Source organism: Varanus komodoensis, unplaced genomic scaffold, assembly GCF_004798865.1.
Source record: "Varanus komodoensis strain SLA01 unplaced genomic scaffold, ASM479886v1 scaffold1, whole genome shotgun sequence".
Lineage (NCBI taxonomy): Eukaryota > Metazoa > Chordata > Lepidosauria > Squamata > Varanidae > Varanus > Varanus komodoensis.
In genome coordinates this window covers 57,031,956-57,059,859 of record NW_025335268.1, presented here as the reverse complement: position 1 = coordinate 57,059,859, position 27,904 = coordinate 57,031,956, and the positions used below count along the sequence as shown (strand labels likewise).

General features: G+C 42.9%; 1 protein-coding gene across 5 annotated transcripts; it reads right to left on the bottom strand.

Annotated features, from left to right (window-relative positions):
- On the bottom strand, positions 1-27,888 carry DDO (D-aspartate oxidase). Of its 5 annotated transcripts, none has more exons than XR_006414367.1 (6): positions 27,802-27,888; positions 21,236-21,412; positions 19,717-19,825; positions 17,810-17,986; positions 12,979-13,687; positions 1-1,446 (listed from the first exon to the last, which is right to left on the bottom strand). XR_006414367.1 is itself a non-coding variant. In XM_044426595.1 (6 exons), exons 3-6 carry the CDS (start codon positions 21,405-21,407, stop codon positions 13,120-13,122), a joined length of 1,026 nt encoding a protein of 341 aa, XP_044282530.1. In that variant the 5' UTR covers positions 21,408-21,412; positions 25,242-25,303; positions 27,802-27,888; the 3' UTR covers positions 11,713-13,119. The 5 variants fall into 5 exon arrangements, 4 of the variants coding, with proteins under 4 accessions (XP_044282530.1, XP_044282551.1, XP_044282522.1 ...); XM_044426595.1 differs by lacking the exon at positions 1-1,446 and adding an exon at positions 25,242-25,303 and having other exon boundaries at positions 11,713-13,687; XM_044426616.1 differs by lacking the exon at positions 1-1,446 and adding an exon at positions 25,242-25,303 and having other exon boundaries at positions 11,713-13,687; positions 21,236-21,409.
- Positions 27,889-27,904: the final 16 nt, after the last annotated feature.

Here is a 27,904-nt window from a genome sequence, read left to right as displayed (position 1 = left end):
GCTGCATGTAGCATTGAGTTTGTGCCCCGGGGTTTGTGTGGGTCTAGAGACCAACTGGGACAGGCCCATGGCTGCTATAGCCGATGTGAATTCATGGGCAGCACCAGACAAACTGAACTCACAATCAGCACTGAAATCCCCCTGGATTAACAATTTGGGGGACTCCAACACCAGTTCTGAGGCCAGTTCTGTGAGTTTGGCCAGAGACAGTGTTAGGCAACGAGGTGGTCTATATGCCAGCAGAATCCCCAGACTATCTCTGGACCCCAACCTTGAGTACACACACTTGATGTATTTCAGCTCCTTAACAGGGTACTTGGTCAAAGAGGTGGTATCCTTATGGATCACAGCCACACTGCCCCCTTGCCTGCTTTACCTTTCCTGCTCCACAACACAATAGCCAGTTGGGAGGGTCTGTGCCCATATGGGACCTCTGTCTTCTCCCAGTCTGGTCTCTGTGAGACAGGCCAGGGCAAACCCCCTCATGTCTAACCAGATCATGAATGATCATAGTTCTATTATGGGTTGACCTGACATTACAAAGAAGCAGTAAAACGGATGGTGGGTGGCTCAGAGTGCTCTCCAATTTATCCGTTTGGCAAGACAACCAGAAGGAGAGATTGTTTTAAGACAACACTCTTTCCTTCTCCTGCAAGAGCATTTTGCCCTGCCAGCACCATATCGCCCATTGCCCCACAGAACCTGACTAGCTGCCCCCCTAAACATATTTCCTGGACCATAACTAAAAGATCACAAGAATTGTTAAAACAAGCAGTAAAATTACACACAAAAATCTAAAATGGTATATACTAAAAGATTAACAGCTCCACATACAGTCTGTCTGTTCAAAAGGATCAGTATCCATATAAAAGGTGGGAACCACCCAGCTTGAGCTCTTGCCCCTAGGTGGGCAATTCCTGCTCAAACAGCACCCCAATGCACATCGCTCCCACCAAGGCCTGGGGGCCCTGAAAGCTCTCCACAGCCACAGTCTTATATGTACCTTCTCGGGTCTTAAAGCAGGCAGACTCCACACAAACAGCACAAGTATATACCAATAAGAAGTAAAATACGCTTATGAAAACTATGTACTAATAGAAGCATCGCCGTCTTCAGTACTGGCTCATGGCAATAGGACCCCTCTTCCACACACTGTCTTGGTCTTTGTCCGGCAGAAGTAGCTGGTCGGGCACACCTCTGGAGAAGGGAGGACGGGGAAGGCCGCTACTCCCACAGGTGAAGCACAGGGGCAGGCAGCAGTCTGCCCCTGTAGCCAAACATGAGCTGTGGTAACCTTTCAGGGTTTCTTGTCATAATGTGTCTGAAAAATAGGTCCAACCAGCATAGTCAATGATCAGGATTACTAGGAGTTTTAGTCCAAAACAACTGGAGGCGGCATCCCCATGAGTCTCTGGGTACAGAAGAAGATACATCCTCAGTTTCTTCCTACAAAAAATATACTTGTTAGTGGTGAGCTGGTGAGTGCATCTGTGGAGCCCTGACTTTCACCTTCCGTGTTCCCCATTAGCACATAGGACTAAGAAATGAACTAAAAGAGAAAATGAAATGAAAGAGATAACACAGTCTTATCCTTCATATTCCATCAACCTGGTGTTTAAATTGGACAGATCAGCCTATTGTCAAGTCCCACTTTTAGAATGAAAGAGTTTTGTCATGTTACAAAATGATAGCATTGCTGCACGCATCATTAAACGCACCCCAGTTCAAATCTATCAAATAATGATAGAATAGTTTCAACACAGAGCTTCCCATTAGCAGACCTCACCCCAGCAGAAGATTTCCAAGAGAACACATTTCAGTCTGCTGTTCAGCATAGGTGGTACCATAGGAGGACAAGGGTGAATAAACCTAGAAAGCGCCTTCCCTGAGTGGATACAAAGACCATGGCAGCGTGCAGTGCCCAGATAAGATGGAGAGCGCAGAGGCATTAGACAACCGAGAGTGCCGTCAAGGCCAGCAGCCTGTTTCACACAGTGCTCTTCCTTTGTTCACTTTGTTCCATTTTTTTCTGCAGACTCCATCGTTCTTCAAAGAGCTTGTCACTTTATCCCACTGGCATCTGTAACATGTAGTACCTTTCATGCACCAACTGCACTCTTTCTGGGAAGAAATGATGCAAGCCGTACCATAACAACTTCCAAGATAGATTATTGTAAGAAGTGTCTGGAAACTTCCAAATGGTGGAGATGCCTACTTTCTGGTTATTAATTGCTATTAACACCCATGAACTTATTACTCAAGTACTGAAAGAACTTCACTGGATTTCAGTTTGTTTCTGGGTTCAGTTCAAGGGGCTAATATGGGCCTTGAAGGCTTTAAGTAACATGGAGAAAGGATATCTAAAAGATGGCTTTCTGCCATATGAACAGCCTTCTCTCTCCTGGTCATCTCATTGGAAGTTGCAGCAGGGGGACACCACCCTCAAGAAATTGCGGAATTATAAGTGATTGAAGTTAGATTCTTATCTGTTCAAGCTTGAACTGAACCATACTGCACTCTGGTGCTTATTAACCAAGACAGCATTCCTGTGTCCCTGGGCAAGCATTCCAGGGTCTATAGCATAATCCAGAGTCCCCACTCCAAGGTGAAAGGCAGTGCTCCAACCTCAGACAGGGAAGCTGGAGATCCAAACCCCTTCCCTGCCTCTACGTAGGAGCCAGCATGGAAAGAAACACACCAGCTGCCTATCTGAGGTCAGAAGCCTGACCTTGGAGAAGGGAAAGTGGAGGCATAGAAGCAAGGCTTCTATTTATCTCAAGCCTCTTTCCCTCCCCTTCCAGAGGACCCTCACTGGATGGGTTGAAAAACCTGCCTAGTGAAAAAAACAAAAGAGCAGGCAGACTAGGAGCACCTCTGCAGCTCCTCCTACCGTGCCATTTTCAGCCCAGGAAACTTGGAAGCTCTGGAGTTGAGTGGCTTCCAAACAGTGAAAGGGCAATCAAGAGCAACCCTTATCAGTACTAGGATTCAGCTGAAGTATCACCAATTGCCATGGTTATGAGTGGTCATTTTGCTTCCCTTACGCTTTTTTTATAGTAAGTTTTATTCAAAAAAACCCCTAAAACAAAGGAAAACGAAAAACAACATCAATCATCAGAAACATCGGACCAGCTGGGTCAGCCCCCACATTTTTTTTCTATTTATGATAACTTAAAAACATATTTAAATCTATACGAAGTCCCATTTCTCTAGCCAATAATAAAAAGAGTTCCAAGTGTGATAGAAATCAGTATCTTCTTTCTCCTTCAATGAATTTTGCTTCCCTTACGCTTGACACAGAATTGTAGCAGACAGTTCTTTTTGCCTTCCACTGCCTTTGGCCCCACTGTTTATAAATTTCTTTCTGCTATACCAGTCACTTATGGATAACATGTGCATCTGATGATGTGGCCCCAAGTCTACAAAATCTTATGCCGTAATTTGTTTGTAAGACCACAGGACTCTGTTGTGTTTGCTGCCAGAAAGAAAACTTTTTCAGGATATCTTTGTCCTTTTGGTACCTTCCCCAAACTATCCAGTTCTCCTGAGCTTTTAACATTTTTTCATCCATCTGTTAGGTACTGCTTTTGTCTTATGTTTTATCTGCTGCTCTCTTCTTTCACTGTTTTTATTGTTTAACAATGGATGTTTTATACTATATTTAGCTATATTTTATTCGATGATGGTGTTTTGTAAGCTGAGCTTTTAATGGCTAGTGCTGCTCTCTGGTTTTATTTGTTGATCTTTGGCTGTTAAAAGGTGTTAGGCTTTTATATTTGTATGTATTTTATTCTTTGTATTTATTTTATTGTACATTGCCTCAGGCATTCCTTAAGATAATTAAGAAGATAATTAAGCCACCCTGAAAATTTTTCAGGGCTATAGGCTATTCTACTCAGAAGCAGAAGCAACTATGCACACAATTGCCTATATTTCCAGTTTTAAAGAGGTTAATTCTGAACAGAAAGGCTCAGATCATCTTACTCATTTCCATGCACAGCACATATAATGATTAAATATTGACATGGCTAACTTCTGAAGCATCTTTTGATCCTTAGGCTAAATATCAGAGACTATTTATATATTAGGCCAGCAATTAATCTCTACCCTATAAAAGGGATAAAACAACACCAAGTAGATATTGCCAGAGGAAACTCACTGTCTAAGTCATTGATTACAATTATGGTGATTCTATTTCATTTCTAACATTCGCGGACTACCTAATCCTATAAATCGTTGTGCCACTGCAGAGTGCATTGGACTGAACAGGATCTTGCTTTTCAGCATGATTTCTCTACTTGCCATTGTGCCACTGATGCCACTTCCACAAAGCAACTATAGTATAGGCACTGGTCTTGTTTAAAAGCAGCAGCAACAAATTTCATTGCCACTAATTCTGCTATGCATATGGAAAACTGCATCCAGTAAGACTTTTGGGTGGACCAGGGCCGCTCAGAGGGCTTAAGACTGGGTAGGGACTTGAATTCAGATCCAGCACTTATCAGAAGGAACATACTCAGCCCCCTAATTGCAGCTTCAGAGAAAGGCATTCCCCCAAAGACCAGGATATCTTCTCCAAGTACAAGGCTGAAATTGTTAATCCACTTACTGAATCCAATTGATGGCAGGGTAATCCCCCTGACCTCAATACGGTTTTAATACAACTATTGTGGAGTAAGTGGTTCAAGGAGTGCAATCAAAATTTGCTATGAAAAGGGCTTAGCATGAGCTGAAAGCAAGGGAGAAAATCCTGTAAAATACAAAGGTTTTTTTAAAACAGCAGAAGTTCTTGTTCATGCTGCGTCCTGAAGTGCTTTGACTTTTATTTTTATTTATATTTATTACAGTTCACAGTAGAAGAAGAACACAGTCTGGTGGCACATGACAGAGCCACGGGTTTATTATGGAATCGCTTTTTGCAAGCCCCCACCTACTTCATCAGAGCACTGCTGACAAATAGGAAGAATGCTTCTTTTTAAAAGCTGAATGAAAAAGCTTCCCTCTGCACCTTGGGTTCTACTTGCCACTCGAAAGCCAGGAGGGCACAACCTCAGCTGGTGCTGCAAGGTGCTCCAGTAGGTAGGGGAGGGGATGGCAAGGGAGCGGGAGCTCACGACACCTGCACTCCCTCCCCTCTTGCCCCGATGGCCCAAGAGAAGAGATGGGTGTGCGGAGGACACAAATGTCCATCGGCACAGAGAGAGCCCTTCTCCCCGCCTTGCAATATGGCAAAATGATTCACTGGCTTTGCAACTCTCCCTTGCTTAAGAAATGGCCACCGTGTGCCCTCCACAGGGGGCTTGGGGGAGAATATGGCCCATACCGAAAAAGAATCCCTACTGATGACAAACCCTAGTAAGGCCCTGCGAGGTAATGAGAAGCACCACTTTTTTGGGGGGAGCACGAGGCACGCCATTCTCTGGAACAGTGCAGGACGTTTTCTGAAAACCAGCCGTGTCATTAAATAAAAGCAAAATCAATAGAAAACAGTAGGAATTGTTCTGACTCTCTAAAATGGACAAGCTGAATGGCTGCCCGGTTGCCTGTGGGGAGACCAACACACACACCCAAAAATAGTTGAAGAGTAGCACCTGCACTAAATAGAGTAATAGATTCAGAAACAGGGTCCCTCACAAAATACATAAAAGAATCAATTTAAACACTTTTTGGTTCAATTGTACTGTATTTGTCCTCCTGTGGAAATTTCTGGGTTCTTGATCCAGGAGCTCTGCCTTCGGCAGCACTGCAGCATTCACAGAGGGAATGGCCCCATGGCCTCACTCTATCTTTCGCTGTGTTGGAAAGCGTATCAGTGGGTTGGGTTGGGTTAACATCAAAGAGTTGTATGGTTGTTGCCACATGCTGACTGCTACCTTCCATCTATGTACAAGGCCAAAGTGTCATAGTGAGCAGAGTCATGGCTGCGGGATGGTGCCAGAGTTGAGCACCTGTAAGTGCCTGCAAAGCTTTTATGCAAACTATTTTGTGGCGTATTTATTGTAAGACCACTAAGTCTACAGCATCAGCCTGTAAAGCTGGGGGAAGCAATTTGTGGCCTCCAAATATTGCTGGCTGCAACTCCCATAAGCCCTCGCTGGCAGAGCTAATGATGAGGAATGATGGGAATGGCAGCCCGAAATCTGGAGGACCACTCCTGCTGTAAAATACGTTTGCCCTCCTGATACACAAGCCTCTTCCTTCACATGCCCCTTCATGTTTTTCATTTGAGAAGCTCATTAAAATGAGAGAAAGCACATTGTTTATACCATTCTTGGGGCCAATTAGTGCATTCCAAATCCCTGTCAGCCATTCAACCTGAATGGCCAGTGCACAGAACATGAAGTGGAACAGAATCCAGCTACCCAACCTCCAAAATGTACTGCTTGCATTATCCTTCATTCCTTGTCTCCTCTGACAAAAATGCAAAGGTGCAAGCTGAAATCTGCAGAGATGAGCTCTCTTCCTTTTGTGGGATGCAGTAAAACACCCTTCCAAAATGGATCTATCTGTCTGCCTAAAAAACCCTGCCAAGTTTGACCCCCTGGAGGCCAAACCCCATCTGCTAAACCAGGCACTAACTAACTCAAAGTGTTCTCTCTCATCACACATGGAATTTTAATGAAGTCAGTGGAAATCTTTCCCTGTCCCTGAGCAGCAACAGATCAACTTCCCTGATCGTGCTGTAAGAATATCAGTATTCAGTGGCACAAAGATGGGCTTATGAAGACATTGAGCTTATGGGAACATCAGCAGAATTGTTTAAATGTGTTTGCTACTGTATGTTAGTCCATAAGTTTTGAGACATTTCTCTTGCATCTCCTCACAGTGAGTGTTCTCAAGAGTAGGGAGCAAAAAGGAAGGCAGGTGGCGATCCACCAGCTCTCTTCCTGATCAGGAGATGCAGGCGAAACATCGCCACTGCTCCCTTTACCTACTAGAAACCAAGGGCTGGGCAGCGGGTGCACCTTAGCCCATCACAACCATTCCTCAGAAGTCTTTCCCTGCTATCAGTTTTCTTCGTGCAAGAAAGACAGTTCTGCTTCTCCTCTGTAACCGAGCACCATCCCTCAAGCCCGCACTTCTGCTCTTTGGTCAACACATCTTCTGCAGTACTTGGACCTGTGAAAATAGTCAGCTGCCCAAGTATGGCATTTGGGTGTCCAGAGGCAGTCATAAAATCTTCAAATGCCATGTGTCACGCATGCCCAGTGGTTTCTCAGTTACCCCAGGAGACTTCATAGCCAAGCCTCTCCACCACCACCACCACCACCACCACCACCATGTGCTGGACACAAGACCTGGCACAGCATCCGTCCTGCAGCACCTCTTCTCCTCTCTTCCCCTTTGGTGCTCCCACTGACATCCCAGCAGGATCAAGTTTTCCCTTGCCCTGCGGCCACTTGTTAATGGGAATGAGGATGGAAAAGTGGGGACCTTACAGCCTGCGCCCAACTCATGAGTAGACCTCATAAAACATCCCGAGAGCTGCCAGTGCTTCTGCCAAGATCAGCAGTCGAGCTGTCCCCCCATGCTTCTCTTGGCTGGTGCTATAGCTGCTCGGCAGCAGTCCTGGATAGGCATGAGATACGTCTCATACTGCTCTCCTCTAGAGGGCGCCAATCAGAACACACACCCTGCCCCATGCTCTGGCTGCCAGGCGGCCATGGCACATGTCAGGAGAGACATGAGCTGCATTCAGTCACATGCTGCAGCGGCCAGACATGGCGGGAGACAAGCTATGCTATGCTCACCCTTCTCTGGAACGGGCTGAACAGAGTCCAGAGCCACCACAGTCCCCAGCCCTTTTTGCTAGCAGCTGCAGCAGCACTGGGCAGGGGAGCCATGCTGCAATCTGCTTGGCCTGCTTGGCGTAGGCTAAGTGGAGCACAACGCATCCCACATGACTGCAACTGCCAGGTCCTTTGGCCGGGAGTCTTTGACAGCTGTTCCAAGTGCTGCTGGGGCACTTTGGTGTGGCTATCATCGGAGCTCACCCAGAACCGCTTGGCCAACCACTATTGGCCATCACTTGGCTTGCAATGTCATCCAGGTTCAGACAACACTTTGAGCCCAGGAATGATTTATAAACCCTAGTACAAGCCATGATAGCTTATAAAACCAGCAACTGGGTTTATAAACCATGGTAGGTTTTGACAACACAATAAACTGCCTGGGTTTATAAGCCCAGATGGCTTATCATGTCAAATCCAGTCGGTTTGTGCTTAATCTTTGCCCCAACCTTCTCATGGGTGTGCTTCCCTCAGTGGGTGTTTGGCCAAGTGGAGAACTCAAAGGAGCAATAATGCTCCTTTGACAGTGCCAACTTATTCATGTCTACTCAGAAATAAGGCTTATTGAGTTCAAGAGGAATTATTCCCAGGTACAGGACTGCACTCTGAGGACACAATCCGATGCATGCTAGACCAAAGAAAGTTCTTCAACATGAGTGACTGGGGAATATTTGGAATTAAAGGACTTTTTTCTGCTTGAACATGGGATTTCACCTTGAGTTTCTCAGAGGAAGGAAAAGATAAAACCAACTAAAATATAATAGGTATCTTTTGCACATACTCCGACACAGCATCTGCTATTACATCCAGGTGGGCAAAAAGCCTCCCTGCTGTTTTCCCACATGTTCTCCTTTTCCTAACTCTACAAAACAGTGAATGACAAGCCTGAATTAGCAATATGGAACAATGTCTTTCTTTCCATGCAAATGTACAGAAAGCAAACAAATGGTGGTGACAGAAGACAGGATCACTGGGGACAGGATCATTGGGGAGAATGAGGCAGCAGTGGATGCTTGTTATTGTGAAATGCCAGCAAATGTCTGCTTATTCATTTATGATTGTATTTTGCTTGTGCCAAAAAAATTGGTCAGCCTGGATTACTACTACCCACCTTGCCTAATGGAATGGGTGGTGCCACATGGTGCTCCAGGTGAGGGAGCAAAATGCCTCAGGCCTGTGCAGACAGAAGCCAGGAGTGCAAAGAATATATGGGATTGAAATTCTACACATCCAAATCCCAAACAGTTTCCACAAGAATGCTTAAAATCCTCCCACTGAAAGCAATTGAACTTGAAAGTGGTAAACCTTGCCTGAATTTTTGAATAAAATCTATAAACAAAATGTATACAGAATAGCAAACTGGACACTAGTGCTGGCATATATTACACTGTGCTAGAGTAAAGGATTTCTAGAGCAATATCAATAGTATTAGCCATGCAATGGTTTCCTTAAATTAGCACAACATAATAAATGTTAGCATTGGTATCTAAGAGGATACCATCCTATGTTGCCCTTTGTCTTTATTTCACTAAGGAACAAAAACATGTGGACAAAGGTTAATATGAGTTAAAAGACTAATCTCAGACAATACACTAACCCACATTCAGGGATAGACTCATTGTTGAACTATGAATTCTTGCTAAAATGTGGGTTACTGTGCTGTCTGAACCCATCTGTACTAACAAACCATAGTCCGCCATGAACCACACATACAGGAAACCCATGACTTGTTATTTGGTCGTGAATTATAGGTTGCTGATTATAATTACCTTAGCTGGCCGCAGGCATGATAACCCATGTATCAACTGCAGCTACGGTTCAAGAACAACCCACATGGAACCCATACTCAACCGCTGGGTGTAAGTTATCACATTGTCTGAACCCAGTTAAACAGAAGTAGAATGCAAGGTTGCAACCCAGAGACTCAACATGCAAGTTAAAGGGCATGATCCTATACAAGTTTAGGCGGCAGTTTGGGAATTGTGGTGAAGGGAGGTTTGTTGTCTAAACATGCATAGAATTTAACTGAAAATGATCAGGGAAGAAGCAGCTGCAGCTTCACATCTGTTTTTTCTCTCTACATACTGGAACAATTTTGCCAATTACATGTAAGCATGGGTTTTGGTGGAGGTGAACTAACTGTGACCACTTTCTTTGCTTTCCTCAGTTATTTGAAAGGTGCCAGCCAAATCTCAGGGTTATAACTTGGCAACTATACCAAACAGTCATATAAAATAATATAGTTGGACTGAAAATGGCCTCCCACTTTCCCAGTCTTTGGTGAAAGTGACCAAAAGGGACAGCCATCCTGTTTGTACCTCTTGCCAATAATACTCCAGGGAAACAACACTACATTGCAACAAAGGCTCATTCCCACAGGCCATTCTCAATGGAGAATGCTGCTGGGCTGCTCCTGCTTATTGCAGATGTCTACTGCTTAATGTGTTAGGGAAAATTTTTTTTTTAACATACACAGAATGCAATCTTCCACTGTCTCATATTCATCACAGTAACACACACATCCCCTCTAAAAAGGTAAGACATTTCTCAGAATCCCTGAAAATCAGAAAAATATCCACTGGTCATTTTGGCTTCCTCCCCAAAATACCAAAGTGTCTAGTCTGAATGTTTTCATTTATCACCCGAAAATACTGCTTGGGTGTCTGTAGCAAACAACACAGTTCTGCAAACATGAAAAGTGAGTGGTTCTGCCTAGGGCTGCTTGTAAAGAGTTATGCACAGTGTAATGCTCTGCCTGTTAAGCACTGGCATCATGTGGCTCACTGGTAGCTGGTACCCTGAGGATAATGCCAAATGCTATCTATAGTTGCCTGCAGCCACAATCTGCAGCTTAGAATATACTGCTCTGCTCTATCAATAAAAGATAGCATTTTGAACATAGAAATCATATACTGCACTCATGGGAAAATAGGTGTGGCTTGTGTTTGTATGTGAAGGTTCGCTTCATCCTACTTCCAGGAAGCATTAGCAGTAATACAGCTATCATGTACAGTTATCATGGTTTAGGGCCTGGGTATCTGAAGGAATGTCTCCTTCCATATATACCTGCCCACCCCCTAAGATCTGGAGTGGAGGTCCTTCTTCAGGAGCCCTCTTTGAAGGAGATCAGGAGAGTGGCTACCCAGAGAAGGGCCTTCTCTGCAGTGGCGCCCCAACTTTGGAACATGCTCCCCAGAGAGGTGAGTCTGGCACTGACACTTTATTTCGGTGCCAGCCCAAAACCTTTTTATTTTCCCGATATTTTAAGATCTGATGACTGTTTTAAAAATGGGTTTTTGTGTTTGATGCTGTGCTTTATTGTTGTATTTCCATCCTGAGACCCAAGTAAAGGATGTGATAGAAATGCTTTTAATAAATGCTTTTAATAAATAATAAATAATCATTGCTTCCACAGATGTTTCTGGAATTAGACAACACATCACATGGGCATATCCTGTCTCCTGCTATGCATTAGCCCCAATGGAATGGATTGGAGGCTTCCCTCCATCCATTTCAATGAAGTATGCACAGCAAAATGCTTCCTGTGAATTTATGCCCCAGGTTCAGTCCTGCCACTGCTATTATTATGTGCTGCTGGTGGTATAGGACAGCCGTCCTCAACATCGTGCCCTCCAGATGTGTAGGGGCACAACTCCCATCACTCCATCCCAAAGCCCTACTACTTGGGATGATGGGAGTTGTGTTTTAACACATTTGGAGAGTACCCAGAGGAGGAAGGCAATTCTAGAACTTCCCTTCCTTTCCATTCAACTCATTCCTGGCTTTTAAGAAAAGAGCAAACTGCAGAGCAAAGCAGGTATTTCAAATAGAGCTCAAATAAGAGACTGGTCTAATATTGCCCTCTACTGGCTAGATAGGGAATTGTGCAGGGTGTATTTAAAAAAAAGACACTGGAGAAGAATTCAATTAAATTTTGCATTTATTCCATTGATAAAAGATCATCATCTGCTCCTGAATGTATGCTATAACTGATTACCTAGTTCAATTTACTACATGTGAAAAAGCCTGAAGTTTGAGAAGTTACTAGGTGATACAATTGCAATGTTACATGAATGTATTAATGCAATGTTACATTAATACAATTCACACTCCAGGAATTTGACCAATGTCTTTGAAAGTATATAATTAAGGGAAAGTTTAGACAAAAAAGCCTACAAGTTCTGGTATGCCCATGCATCTACTGCCTATATTGTCAAAAAAGCAAACAGTTTTCCTAGTCTAATTGGTTTTGCCTAAATGTGAAATTGTACATGTACATGTCACTGTTGGTTCTACAACCCTACATAAACCTAAGAATTAGAGGTTACAGGCAAACAGGCCTTAATTTGACAGGCAAATGGGAAAGATTTTGGGTGACAGAATCATAAATAAACCCTGGAACAGTTGGAGATGTATCACATAGTATCTCAGGAAACAAACTAACTGTTGCATCAGGGAGACCTTGCATCATTCAACAGGCACAATCATTGCTACAACCATAAATAATGTGAGCACCAGAGAGCAGCTGTTGACAGTGGGGACCAGGAACTGTGCTAGAAAGTCAAAGTGAAAAGACAGCACCAGTCAGGTAGACTTGCTGTTCAGTCAAAGCCTCAGCCCATATAGACAGACTTGTTCTAGAAGGGCCCACTGGCCAACCTGTGTGAGTAGGGCCAATCCAAAGTCCCATCATGCTTTGCTGTCCAGGAGGCTGCTCCAAATTGCCGTTCTGTGCCTCCCCTTATGGGGCAGGCACACATGGAGCCAGATGGTTCATGACAATGAGCTGTTATAGATCAAACCTTGGAGGCAGAACCATCACTTCACCTCAACCTCATCCTTTCAAACAATTTTTGCTTTCTTTTCCCAACGTTCTTTCAGACATTTTACACATTCCTCTGCAAGTCATCAAGTGCTATCACCTGATATATATTCACCTCTGAACCATGGTGTTCTTCACCTCAGACCTAGAGTCTCCAGAGGGCCATGGCCTCTTCCCCCTTTCCCCTAGCCACCAATCATTTGATGGTTCCCCAGCTTTTGTGGGTTTTCCCTATTCTAAAAGACGAACAGCATATCTTATGCTTAGCCACTGGCAGTAGGGCTTTAAGCTAAAATAGGCTGGAATTTCTTGCATTTTTGCCCTCAGTCCATTGGTTTAGCCCTCCCTTTGCCCAGCCTCACCCACCTCTGGAGGGATTCTGGGCAAAGATTCTCCACTCCTGTTTCTGATTTTATTCCAAAATGAGCACTCTGATCCAACTGTATTACTAATGATTAAAAATGAGAGGGAAGGAGAGAGGGGGAGCAAGAGTTTCCAACACAGGAGTTACAGCTTTGCCTTATTCTTGGATGGGTCCAGTGCTGCAATGCACTGCTTAACCAGGTGGGTTGCCTCTCTGGCTGTACCCTGATGCACTGAGAAGCCACCGCCACCATGCCCATAATTGTGGACCACCTGTAGCTTCTCACTGCCTCGGACCAGTATCTCTTTCTGCAGCCTCACAGTTGACCTGGTCGGCCTCAGGCCCACCTTCACCTTAATATCCTGCGCTTTCTGAAGTGACGGCTCAAGAGCACAACATCGACCAAATATATTTTTACTGGTATGGGGATCTGGAGACAGCTTCCAGTTGTCTTTCTGCCTTGTTCCACCTAATGTTACATTATGCACTCCTGGATAGATGTATGTCAGTCCATCCCCATCACGAATGAAGTGCGTGACCCAAGGGGCACGGACCTTGAGAACTTGACCTCTGATGGGGTATATTTCTAGGTCACCTACAAGCTTCCGTGAGCCAATGCCGGAGCAGTTCACTACAATGTCATAGTCACTGTGCAGTTCCCAGAGATCTTCTATGTGTCTGACTTGCACCTGGCTCCCATTTTCTTTCAGCCTACAAAGAAAATGCCAGAGATGAAAACCATGGTAATTACCCAGCAGTGCAAATTTTTATTATTACACTGCATTTATATTCCCTCTTGCAAGGAGCCCAAGGTGGCTTACATAGACCTCATCCACTTCACTTTATTCTCACAATCCTTTGATGTAGGTTAAGCTGAGAGCCTGTGACTGGCCCAAAGTCACCAAGGGAGCACCATGGCTGAGTGAGGATTAGAATCCAGATCTCCCAGGTCCCAGCCCAACACTCTAACTATTGTGCCACACTGGCTCTCTGCTGGGTTGTTATTCAAGACAAGGGTATCAGGGAACATGTAGCCTGTCTGAATTGTGCAGCTGCAAGTAAAGCTGGAAAGAATACAGGTCAAGTGTGCCATCAAGCTAACTTAGATAAAGCATGCATAAATGTATATAGCACTAGTTCACTTAAGAGGGACAGTATCCATCCAAGCTGTTAGGCATCTCCTTCTGGGAAAAGAAGTCATTGAAACAACATTTTTAAAAAATGGGGCTGGTATATTTTTCACAAAGGTACCAAGGCCTCATTGCAAGCTAAAAATACAGCTGAGCATGCCGGAAATGTCTAGCTGGTCATTGGTCGTCTAGCACTGCAGAGTTCTACTTTTGTCCCCAGGTTAATCTGCTGTTTCCAAGGTGTCCAGGAGAGGCACTGAGCTAGACTCATACCATCCGTTCTGCACAGCCATGGGAACTTTAGCAGCAGTTCCCATAGTGCCACTTGGCAATTTCAGGAGGAGAGTATGTGATATAGCATGGGGAATTTGCTGGTAAAGGATGACAAACAGGTTTTAAAATGGGACCACTGAACACATCATCAAGTGGCCCATGGAGCCCTGTGTTTATCTATGAGGTACATCTAATAATGTATATACAGTGGCTCCTACAGCCAGGCCAGGCTATTCTTCCAACTGCCTGCCACACAACCACAAGGTTCAGTTTGGTGCCACACACTGTCCAGTTCCACCTCAGACTTTGCAATACAGAATGCTGTTAGCATGGCTATGCCAACTCACATTGTGGCTTCGTGTAAATTCCTGGGTTAGGTAATATAACAGGTTGATGGGGAACAACAGCAGGAAGGTGCTGTTTGTGCTCCTGTCCTCCTTGTGGGATCGCATGGGCAGTGGGTTGGCCAAAATGCTGGATTAGATGTCCCCTTATGTCCATCACAGAGAGAGGGAGGGAGGGAGGGAGAAAGTGAGTGCGCACTCAAAAGCCTCCTGGTTGTCTGGTATAGGGACTTGCAGGTTCTGGCAAAATGTTTATTACTGATTCCCTTTTGGTGTGTTTTGATGAAGTGCCATAAAGCATGCTCAGGGCACTTTGGAGAGGGCTGTCACTGAATAAAGTACAAGTTTAATGGATGCTTCCTTAACAGCTGCTTGATGGAAGAAATCTAAAGAATTCATTTCTGCTCCTTGAATTCCAGCCTTTTAACAGGCTTATCAACAAAACCCCACCCTTGGCAGGGGGCACCGTGACAGCGTATTGCTTTGTGGATCGGGACACTCCTTTGGGAAATTACAAGAGTGTGAAAGAGAAATGGGGGGCAGCTGAGGCCTCTGCCCACAGGCTCACTTGACAGGCACTAAACGGATTCTGTGATTTAGCTGAGCATCAGCAATGCTCTCAGTATTGCTTAAGAAATGAAACATGACAGGGCCTGTTCTTCCCACGAGACAGCTCATATGTCAGCAGAGACCAGTGCCAGAATAAAGAGCACTCAGTGTACCATTACTCCAAGGCAAGACATGCTTCCCCATGTTTTAACGTGGCATGAAAACAGCAGTGCAATTTGATTAACAGCTAACACATTTAATTAACATTTGGACTCGCTTTCATTACATCTTGAATCACATCTTTCTTGACTGAAAAATGGCAAATACTCTGTGTATTTACAGACTATTTCCCATCCATCCCCTCTCTCCAACGCACACACATCCCTACACAGACACACACACTCTCTAACCCACAATTCCCCCTGTTAAGGCAATGGATTCTGGCTAAAAGATGGACAACACATCAACAGTTCATAGAACTCCCTGATACAAGATATGTCAGGGATTTAAAAAAAACAGATTAGACAAGATCGGAGAGGGCAATAAAGTCTACAAATGAATATTAGCCATGTGAGGTATGTGGAACCTCCATCCACAGATGTGAGTACATCTCTGAAGTCCAGACCTTGGGGAAAAGAGCAAAGATGAGTGCCACTGTCATGTTCTCCTTTTGGAACACCAGAGGCATCTGGCTGATACCAGAACCTGGTGCTATCCAAAAAAGTTGAATGGTGGGAGATCCAGGATGTTTCTACACAGCTCATACAGGCAGTCCCTGAGTTACAAACAACCCGTACTTACAAATGAACTGCCATAAAGCCTATTAATCTTTTAAAATTGCTGCAGGAAAACATCACCACCATAGAGAGAGAGAGGAAGCAGAAGGAGAGAGCAGGAAAGCATCACCATAGAAGAAAGGAAGTAACGGGGCAGAGAGGGAGGCCTTCAAAACATGTCTTCCTGCCCTGGCCATCCCAAGAGGGAAATCTCTCCAGCATTTCCTTGATGCAAAGGAAGGCACTGGTGAGTTGGTGGAAGAGGCTACAGATACTCACTTTTTGCCTACTTTCAAGGGGATCCTGTGCCCTAACCTCTGCAAATATGAAGGGCATGATTTACATGCAAATTCAACTTCATATTTTCTCAGGAATGAAACTTAGTCATAAATGCCTGGATAGAATTTGCTTCCAAAGACAAGGTGACAGCTGTCCATTTAAAGATTACACAGATTCATGGAGAAGAAAGCTATCAATGGCTACTCATCCTGATAGCAATATGCTATCTTTCATGTCAGAAACACCATGCCTCTGGGTATCTGTTGCTGGGGAACATAAGCAAGACGGTGCTGTTGCACTCAAGTCCTGCTTGTGAGTTGTCAGAGGTACCTGACTGGCCGCAGTGAGAAATGAACACTAGACAAGAATCCTGGCACAAACAGCCAGAAAACACTGGGCAGCTTTTCCATCTTTTCTTTCTTAATGGATTTTCTGCTGTAGCAGGAAAGACAAAAGTACTAGGAAAATATAGGAGGGCTACAGTGTGGGAAGATGACAATATCTGCACCCCCTGTAAAATTCATGAAAGACAGAAGATGACAACATCTTAAATGGAAGCACCAGGCATATAAATAACTGTATGTAGATACATTAAATGCCAATCATAAATTGTTTTTAATTGTCCTGCCTTCCCTCAAAATGAACTCTGGGATATATAAGTCAGTGCTGAGAGTGCTCTCCTAAATTTAATATTTAGCATAATAACAGTTTGTTGGAGGTAGCTGGGACAAATTTAACAAACTGTTGTATCTTAGCAACTAGAACGTCTCACTAATGTTGTGAAGGCATCCTAAAAAACCAAGTCCTCTATGTTTTCGAAGACAGTTCTTCACAGGATGCATGAGTCTTTTGTGAATGATGAATACTGGTTCAGATTTGCAAACACAGGGTTGGATCCAATATTAATCCTACTTAGATCAAATGAAATGAATGTGTTTTACATTATATCAACATTGCCGGCAACCTGCTGGAAATGTTAAAAAAGCATGTTTAATAATCCTATAAGGCTTTACTCTGAAGTAAATCCCACTCACTTCAGTGACACTTATTCTCCAATGAGTATGCTGAGGATTGCAATGTTATCCTTTTTAAAAGGCAAGAGGCAGGTCGTATTGTAACTGGCTGACAAAATATATAAAGGTGTCTATCAAACACACATACCTGTTAACATATATTTCCTCCCCTCACTCTTTTCTTGTAGTTGATGTTTTGCTGATTTTACTGTATATTATATTGAGATTTTAAAATCACATTTTATATACCACCCTGGTGCTATAAGGGTGGTAGAAAATGTTTTAAATAAATAAATGTGGTTTGGGTGGTGAAAGGGCATTTTGGGGGAGCCTATAGTTTTATGAGAATGGGTTAGGGAAGGGAAAATTCAACATGGTTGGTCAAAATGTTTTAGATTACAAGTCCTTTTATTGTAGTGTTATATTTAAAATGTATTAAACAATGCATTTTTAAAAGATACATACATACCTTTTTTCCAGCCAGATCAAATAAGGTGGGCAGTCACACTTCAGTGTTGTAAAGGCCTGACCAAATTTGTGCTGTGGAAATTTCTTCAGTTCTTTTTCAGTCATTGACCGAAACCCTAGAACCACATCGGACCAGAATGGTGTTTTCTCATCAGGAATGGTTTTAAAAATCTGCCAGCTAATAGATATGCAAGAGAATATTTGTATAAAACAGGTATTCTGTTGTACTACATTTTTTATTCTCTATCAGAAAATAATGATTTAAGAACAAACTCATTTAGCATATCAGAACAGCTTCAGACTTTATACAGCAGCAAATTTCCCAACAGCACTCATGAAGCAGCATGATATACATCCAATTATCTTATGCATGCACTACATTGTTAGGTGTACTATAAAACATTGCACAGGTACTTATTCATAATAGATATAACACATAAAGCATCTTCTGTTTACTCAAGTTTAAATGCAACTTATTTCTAGTGGTGACAAAAGCTAAATTAAAGCATAGAGAAAAGAGATGATGAGGGGATGAGAAATAGCCCAGAGGTAGTTTTTCAAACTGTATTTAACACATATATCATTTTCTGACTATGAAGTAAAAGAAGCCGCTGTATATCCTTATTTCTCCATGGGACGTAGAGGCTGTGGAAAGTGCCACCTGCATGTTCTGGATGACCTTTCTGCAAGCTCCACACAATGATGCCCCTTCCTCATGAAATCTAGCTGCTCAGCATCCTCATTACCAGCTCCTCCTCCTCCTCCTCCTCTCCTCACTTGCTGCCAACTGCTCGAGTGACTGGCAGAGAACCAGTCATCATGCAAGCAGTGGCATCTCCTGCTCCTCCTTCTCAATCCCACCATTATCTGAACCAGAGCAAGAGACAGGTTGAGAGATGAACAGGAAAAGCAGGTCCACAGGGTTTGCCAGGGGGGCCCTGCTGCCCTCAGCAGGTGTCCAACTATACCTACCCTTGAGGCTGGTTCTGGCTGTGGAGCAGGGTCCTTAAGCTGATTTTTAAGGGGAAGATTAGTAGACAACACCATCACTATATTATTACAATCACAGGACCTAGATTGTTAGCCCGTTTGATAATTCTGTCCTGGCCAAAACAGTCTTAATCTTCATTATCAGAGAAAATATCAGGACAGATATTCATGACTGTGCCAATTTTTTTCCACATAGCACCTGAAGAGAGTTTGGAGTCTGCAGTTGGAGAACTTCTGTCTTAAACCAAAGGCTGAAGACAACCCTCAACAAACTTGTTTGTGTATTACCAAAGCATGGACCAATGTGACAAGGAAAGAAAGATGCACCTGGGAGTGGGGACAATGTGGTTCATGGGATATTTGAAATGTTGCTTGAGATGCTATTTGCACAAACAGAATTTGCACGATCATTATATCAGCTTTGTCACTCCCTCTTTCCTAATGTGATCACAAAATGATTCCAATGTATTATTTATTCATTTATTTTTTTCCTTGTGTTGAACAACTCATGGTGTGCGCATGGGGTATCCATGGATGGATTTAAAAGGAGATTGGACAGATGCATGGAGGAGGAAGCTATCAGTCGCCCTGCTGACTATGTGCTACCTCCTTTGGCAGAGGTGACATGCCTGAATATACCAGATGCTGAGGAGCTTCAGAGGGAGGAGGTCTTGCACCCATCCTGTTTGAGGGACCCTGCAAGCAGCTTGTTTGCCACTATGTATACAGAATGCTGGACCAGATGGACCTTAGGTCCAATCCAGCATGTTTTTTCTTATGTTCTTGCCCCAGCACCTTCCACTCCCTCTCAGAAACTAGCCAGATCCAGATCTATAGAGCTGCAGTGAGATGGCTGCAGGTTGTGCCCTAGCATAACTATTGGTCTGTTTGCAGTAAAAATAACAGAAACTTCTTTACCCAGATACCAAATGAATCCCAGCCTCTGAAGCCTCTGAGGAATTACAGATTACTGACAGGTGATCAAAGGTCTCTCTAAACCACTGCTTCTGTTGATGAACTGGTGTGCCTGCACAAAAGAGAGAAAGCACCTTTCAAATGAATAGGAAACAATTTAGGGAACTCAAGAATCAGTTAAAAATATAGTTATCTAGGGTAAGAGCAGTATTGCAGCCAAAGCATCTGTACAATTGTAGAATACAAATAGTGGGAACAACCTTGGTTGCCTCCGTACTCCACTGAAAATGCATTGCAGCCTTTGACAGCTTGTTGCTCTCCAGATAACTAGGCATGTTGGCTGGAGATTATGGGACTGCCTAACACATCTGCCAGTGGAAACCAGAATAAGGAAAAGATACTTACACTTCAACAGATGTACTCTTTTGTTTTTTCTGACAGATGTACATCTGAGACTATTCTGCCTCTTCTGCTACAGAAACACATATCTGGATCTCACTGCTGAGCACAGCTTCCCAACATTGGTGAATGTGGCAAAGAAAAAGGGTCAGGTGGGTGACTGTGTGTCAGTGCACATATTTTCGATCACCAGCCAGGAGTTAAGTGGAATGTGACCTATAGCCAGCTTTGCCAAGGGGATGCCAGAGGACAAGAGAGCCTGGAGGAATGTTATTCATGGGGTTGTGATGTGTCGGACTCAACTTTGCGACTAACAACAACAAAAACCAGAAACCTGTTTTCACTGTATGGTGTTAAGCAGGGGTCCTCAAACTTTTTCAACAGGGGGCCAGTTGAAAGGTGCCGGTGGTGGGCACGGGCTGGCAAGGCAGTGCCGGCAAGGGGGAATGGGCTGGTGAGGGGGCGGGGGGGGCGGTGAGGGGGGGGGCGTGCAGGGAGATTGTTTTCTCTGAGAGAGTCCAAAACAATCTCTGCACGAGCAAGCTGCCGCCTCGCTGCACATGTGCGCAGGCAGGCACAGTGAGTCCAAACCCTTTGAGGCAGGGCAGGCCGGATCCGGACCATGGGCCGTAGTTTGAGGACCCATGGTGTTAAGTAATAAGAAGAGGGGATTGCCTCTCAACATGTGCAGAAGATTTTCTTTACTACTCAGTAACTAGATCAAATGTCCATATAACCAGGATAAGGGTAAGAAGAAATCTGGGTTCAGAAAACTTTGAGCAGCTCTAAACCAAACACATCAGTCACAAATGCACTGATGCCTCACTGGTGTATATTCAACAATTGCATCTGCTCCATAGAGCTAGAAGCCTGTGCTGACTCCAACTTTTTAGGGTCCTTGGATAAGACACCCCAAGTGAGGGAATGGGGGAAACACCAGCTCTCATTTACAAATTAGGAACAATCACTTCCTAGTTTTCTTCCTCAAGGTGTACCAATTTAATCTCAGGGAATCACACCTGAAAATTATGAGTATACCTCTCAGGAGTGAGTTTGGTGACTGCATAGTAAAAATGGAAAATTATCTTTGCATTTTTCACTTTAGAATGAAAATTTCACTCACCTGGATGAGCATGTGGAATAAGCATCCCAGCTGCTACATCACTTGTTGTGTTGGGAGTAAATTTGTCAGCAACTACAGTCACACTGCAGTTTGAAATAGATTCAGCAATGCACACAGCAGTGGAGAGACCTATCAACCCAGCACCAACAACTGCAATCCTAGTCTTGGCCATGTCTGCTAAAAGAAAGGGATTAAAAGTAACCTCTAAACAAAATTAAGATTGCTTACATTGCATTTTTTCTAAAACCCACTGGCTTTCAATATCTTTTTCTTAAACATCTTTAATCTGAAAACAGCCTTCAAAAGAAATTATTTAGAGGGCTCTTAAAGAGGATTAGCATAAGGAAATTGCAGCCATGCCTCACATTGAATGGGATGGATGCCTCAGCCACAGGTTTACTTGGCAGGAATCAACTGCCTTATTGATTTCCCATGGCACCCATAGCAACAGAATGCTACTTACTGTTGTCACTCTCAGATAATGGCCAGGGACTCACTAATGTATAAGAAGCTTCATTAGAGAACACTTTGCTAACACCACCCTGCTCCCTCCAAAAGAAACTGGGACTCAATCTTATAACTGTCACTGTTTAAATTCCAAAGCAAACAATGACACAGATCAGTAAGGAGGATCCTGAAACAAGGTTTGAATATAAAAAGTACTGTATTTCTCTCATTCACTCTGTTTCCCATTTCTTCCGCTTCCTTCTACTTCCTTCCATTCCCCCCCTCCTTCTACTGGGGCCCACTAGGGACAAATCTTTTCACAACTCAAAACAAGTAACTACCTGACATTCTTAGAATCCAGCAGCATGCAAACACACACAACAACCGGATTCACACTACACAGTAAGTCATAGAGCGTTGTGAGCTATCTTTGTTCCAGACCAGTTTGTTGTGTTGCCTGAACCCAGCCAGGGCAACTGACTAAACATGACAAGATGATAAAAAGCCAACACAGCTCACAAGTTATCATGTTGTGTGAAAACACTTATAACTCTTTCTCTCAATTAACACATAACTGGTTGATTAATCAACATTTGGTTAAAAGTGAAGTCAGCACTAAACTACAAAAGCTTTAATTACCAGTACAAAATAACACCTGTGAAGCCTGCCATCTGTAAAGCAAGAGGGATGGCCAACCATGGGTAACAGCAATCTATGGTGTCCTTGACTCTCTACACCAACTAAAGAATCTACAGATTTTGAACTGCTGATTAATATAATTATTGCTTCCTTTTTTCAATTGTTTCCTCTGTAACTTTCCAAATAAATATCTTGCTCGAAGGCACAGATGTTTTCCCTTAATTATTACATTTTCCAACTTATGCTTCTGCCCATACAGACTTCATGTTTTCACCACCGTCAGCCTTTTTAAAAGTCTTCTCCCCTGCCACCATCCCACTTTTTTGCATATTTCAATGGTTTTAATAAACCAGTTGCCTGATCATAGATTTTAGTTTTCTTTCAAATCTTTTCACATTTATTTTCACAAGATACAATAAGAAAGGAAATGGGATATAGGAACGGAAGGTGCCAAGGGTCAATCCACAAATACAGCATGTGACAACAACATTTAAACATATTCATAAAAAAGTGAAAATCTCATCAGCTATAATCCCAAAAAATCAATTCTATTCTCAGTAAGACAAAATTTGTCCAATCTATTGCTTTAACTGTAAAGTAGTAATTACTAACATTTATAAAAACTGTATTTTCCTTAACAAATAATTAAATTGCTCATAATAAGCTTTCCATTTTTGAGTAAATTCTTTGATGGGTCTTCTGTTAATGTAGTTAGTTAATTTCACCATTATTGCATAGCCAGCTAACTTGTTTTTCCAATCCTTGACAGTTGGACAGTCTTCAGCTTTCCACTTTGAAGCAATTATCACTCTTGCTGCTATTGTCGGGTATTTAAGTAACTCTGTGATAACCTTTGGGATAGTCTCTGGCACAATACGCAATAGCATATTCTTGGCATTTATTGGAAAGTCAATTCTAAGTATTTTCACATTTCCGTATCTATCTGCTTCCAAAATCTTTTAATTCTATCACATGTCCACCACAGATGGTAGAATGTCCCATCTTACATTTCCAACATTTCCCATTAAAATTCTTATCTATTTTCTGTATATCTTTTGAGGCAATACCACCAAAAATACATCTTATACCACTTTTCTCTTAGCATTTAACTTGCAATGATATCTTATATCTTTCGTCCATAAGGCTTTCCGTTGATGTGATTGTACTTCTTCTGCGACCAGCTCTTCATAGATATTTTAACTTGTTGGGTTTCGTGCTTGTTTGTGATTTTGAGTAACTTACAACACTTATGACTATGAGGCAGGTTAACTGCTTCCTTAATATGATTCTCCAGGCTGTTCTGAATGAAGCAAGATACATATAATCCAGTATGGGATGTTTTTAGACCAGTGAGAGCTAGTATTGGTCAAGTGGTTAAGAGCGCTGGTCTAGAACTCAGGCAATCTGGGCTCTGCTCAGTCATAGGGCCAACTGGGTGACTTTGGGTCACTCACAGACTCTCATCCCAACCTACCTCACAGGGTTGTTGTTGTGGGGATAAGATTGAGAGCAGGAGGGGGAGAACAATGTACTTTGAGTTCTTTAAAAAAAAAGAAAAAGGCAAGATATGAATAAAATAACTAAACCACTAAGTAAGAGATGAGCCAACTATAGGCCTATTTCCTGTATTTGAAGTGCTGTCAGAGGGCTGCCCTCTATTTAAAGGTGTCCTCCATTTGAAGGCTGTCCAATCCAATTCCAGTTTAAAGACTCAAAACTTTTAGTACCTGAATAACAGGTCAAACAGCCACGCACACAGGTCAACTGGTCAGCATCTCTGCATTATGGTAAGACTGAATTTCTATCTCTGTATTAGCATATGCAAATATTATGCAAATTAACATATTTTTGGTGATGCATTTCTTCTTTTTGACAATATATAAGTGACCACAGGCCAACTCCAAATGATCTAAAGTGTTGCAGATTGAAGGAGGATGGGCTAGATGGTGCTACTGCTAACATCTCCAGTACCCTCTTGCCTTGGTGGGACACATCAGCAGATCAGATCTGCCTGGCTCCAGTTCCATCTAGCTGATGTTCTGCATTTATTTCAGTGCCACTACTCTGGTCAGCTCAGTTTTAACTTTTGTGGGTGTCTTAAATTTGGATTTTAAGTATTTATGTTTGTGCATTTCTTTCTTTTTTTTCTTTTTGCAGAGATTATGTTTCAATTGATCCTATAGTATTTTTTTTGCGTCTGCTGCTTCAAGAGTACATCTGACAGAGAAATATGGCATATACATGTGTCTAAAATGCATACGTTCTTAGAGTCTTTTGAGTTGAGTTATTTGACCAGGCAGTGTAACAATCATTAGCTTGTCCCAGTTCTTTTTTTATCATCTAGAAGTGACCTTTGCACCTTGTTAAAAAAACAACTCTTGAACTTTCCATGAGTCCCTGACATTTCATTTTCAATCAAGATTTGCCTTTGTCGCTTTTAATACAAAATGGGAACTTTGCTATTAGAATTTCATTGATAAACCCCCAAATATATTTCTGGAAAAAGAGTATCAACTGAAATAACACTTGAAGTATTTGTTACTTGTCTTTTCCAGGAAAGATCTGAGCTTTTCAAAAACCTTAGCATAGTTTAGTTCTGTGTAAACTGACTGTTTCAAAAAGAACATTGTGAAAGTTTTAGTAAGGAAAGGGTACTGCCAGTAGCCCTGCCAATCAAAAGGCACCACTTTTCCTTCCTTTTCTGTAATAAGAAAAATGTCATAAGGGATGAAAAAACATGGGAGGAATATCAGAGAAAGACCACAAAGCTTGGATCCAATCCTGTAAAATTCCATGAATGAGATACGCTAATTGCATAATAGAAGCCTCTTCTGGAAGTACACCTGGTTTCTTCATTCACATATTCGACAACACATTTATAAATTCTTATTTGTTTATTTTAGGTTAAACTCCTGCTTACCATTTTACTTTTGGAAGGTCATCGTCTTCTTTGAACCACACAGTGTTTATCTGTTGTATGGACTGACAAAGGGAAGGGAGGGGAGATAATGTCTGCTTCCAGACAGAACACAAAACCCCTAATCTAAATTTTAGCATTGTAAGACTAAACCTAGCTTCCCCCTGGACCCATACACTCCCTCCCCACTTCTCTTCTGATAAGGCTGCAGCAAGAAGATTGGAAGTTTCTGCTTCCTTTTGAGATTAGGCATGCATGTTCTGCAATGTTTAAACCATGAACAGGCAATTTGTGACCCTCCTGATGTTTTGGCCTACAACTTCCATTACCTATCATAATTAGCTATGCTGAACATTTGTTTGTTTATTTTTCTCCCACCCCATTAGCCAGAAAGGCCCTCTGGGCTGATGGGACTTGTAGGCCAAAACATCTGGAGCCACATGGTCAATTCCTGCCCTAAACTGTAGTTAGTGAGAGCAAGTCAGTTTCATAAACTAGCATGTTTTTGTTTCCACTAGTCGTATTTAAGATTAACCACAGTTTCTCTTGATTCAGAAGAAATAAAAAACTGCAGTTAATAAAAAATCCAAATTTCTCCTCACTCTCAGGCCAAGGAGGAATATACAAGCTCAAGAAAAGGCTAAACTATAACTTAGCCTTATGTCCAAACCACTTTATAAGGGTTAAGAGTTAAGAGGGTTAAGACTACTCCCCACTCCCATTTTTCTCCTCTGCACAAATCTAACAGTTTGAGGGAGCAGTCCTAAAGTACCCATAAGGGGGCAGTCCTATGCAAGTTCAGAACAAGAGTCCTACAACTCCCAGCTTCCCCCAAGAAGCAGGGTAGGAATTGTGGGACTTTTGTTGTTTCTAAATATAGGATTGCGCCTTAAGGAATGCAATGCCTTCTTTGCATTTTGATGTTGTCCCAAGCATCTTTGTGCCAAGAATCTCTTCAGAAACACTGTAACAATAAGGTCCAGAAGATTATTTCTGCTTGGTTGGAAATATCCCCCTTTTCCAACAAACCACTTCAGGTTCAGATTGCAGCAAGAGCAGGAAAGCCTGAAAGGCATGTGGCTGGTCCAAGTTGGGTAGACGGGTGGCAGAATCCCACAATCACTGGATGTCTGAGGTTAGAAGAACTTTTGTTGCTAAAAAGTATCATCTAGAATATGCTCCCATGAAAACCCATGCTGATGTGGTGATGTGCTAAGTGCAGCCTTCCCCAACCGACAGCCCTGAATCTGTAAGACTATAGCATCCAGCATGACTGACTGGGAGATGCTGGGTGTTGTAGAGCAACACCTGGAGGACACCAAGTTGGGGAAAAGTCAAACCTAGTGGTATAACAGCAAATTTAGAAGTGGAGGTGTCCCTTCATGAGCCACACCCCCATCAAAGCCACACACATCAAGCCACACCAATTTCCAAGGTTATGAAACCTATGAGTATGCAATAAAAATAGTTTTGGTACTTTGTTTGGCTTTCTGTCGAGTAATGGATTCAAGATGAGAGTATTTGAAGTGAAACAATGACAGCTTCTAGAAGTTATTTATTATCTTATTTATTATGAATGAATGCTTTTTTCTTACACTCATAGCTTGTTCTCCAGCCAAAAAGCTCCCTGAGTGGTTTATATGGAATTAATAAGGCAGTTCCTTTGGTTTCTTTTAATTTTCTGTTGGCTCTGCAACCAATGACTTTGTGTGTGCATATGTGCCATAGATCCTCCATGAGTTCAGTGTTCATAATTTAGGGGTTCCAGTTTCTCAAAATATTCAATAATCTTTAATTGTGCTTTCACTGGATCCATGCTGAATCATGCTTAAAGTAGCCTAACTGAAGTTAGAAGAATTAAGGCTATCAGAATTCATAGCTAATTTTTCCTATTGATTCTAGTGAATATTTTCCAGTTGCAATACTTTTATTCCACTTTAGTAATTATTTCTGCCATTTAATTCTGGAGCTTAGAGTTTCTAGAAAACGCTTATTCCCCTCACAGAGCTACAATTTCCAGAATGGTTTATCAGTCAACCCCTGTTCCTCAGGAACTCTGGCGTGAGAAGCAGTGTCCACTAATGACACTCTGGACAAACGTCAAGGTTCTTTGGGGAAGTAATGACTGTTTAAAGCTGAATAAAAGTGTTCTAAATGTGTGGCATGAACACAGGGGGGTGGGGCTGGGAGGTGGTTTTTGGAGCAGCAATGGCAAGCTGACCATTCTGCTGAGGAGCAAAGGCTGACCATGAGGGAAAGAAAACACACGCGCATGCCTGGCAGGCCTCTCCAGATCGCTCTTTGCCAGGTACTATCGAAAGAACACCCCGGTTCTTGACCTGTTAAATTCAGGACTTTGACACAGTAGCAGCTGCCAGCCGCGAACCAGCAAAATGAGGTCTCCTGAGAGACGTGGGGCAGGGGTAGTGACCCTGTCTTCAGGGATGCAGCGACCCCCTGGAGCGCTCCCTTCAAAATAAGTGGGGGCACTCCGACCCCCACTACACCCTTGCTTGAAGCACTTTAAGAACCAGCGGTGACGACGGAGGGAGAAGAGAAATACCTTTCCGTGCAACAGAATCCGGATTTTTTTCTGACAAGAGGCACCTCTGCAAACACGCGTGGTCCTACGGCTGCAGAAGCGGGAACTCTTAGCAGACGGAACG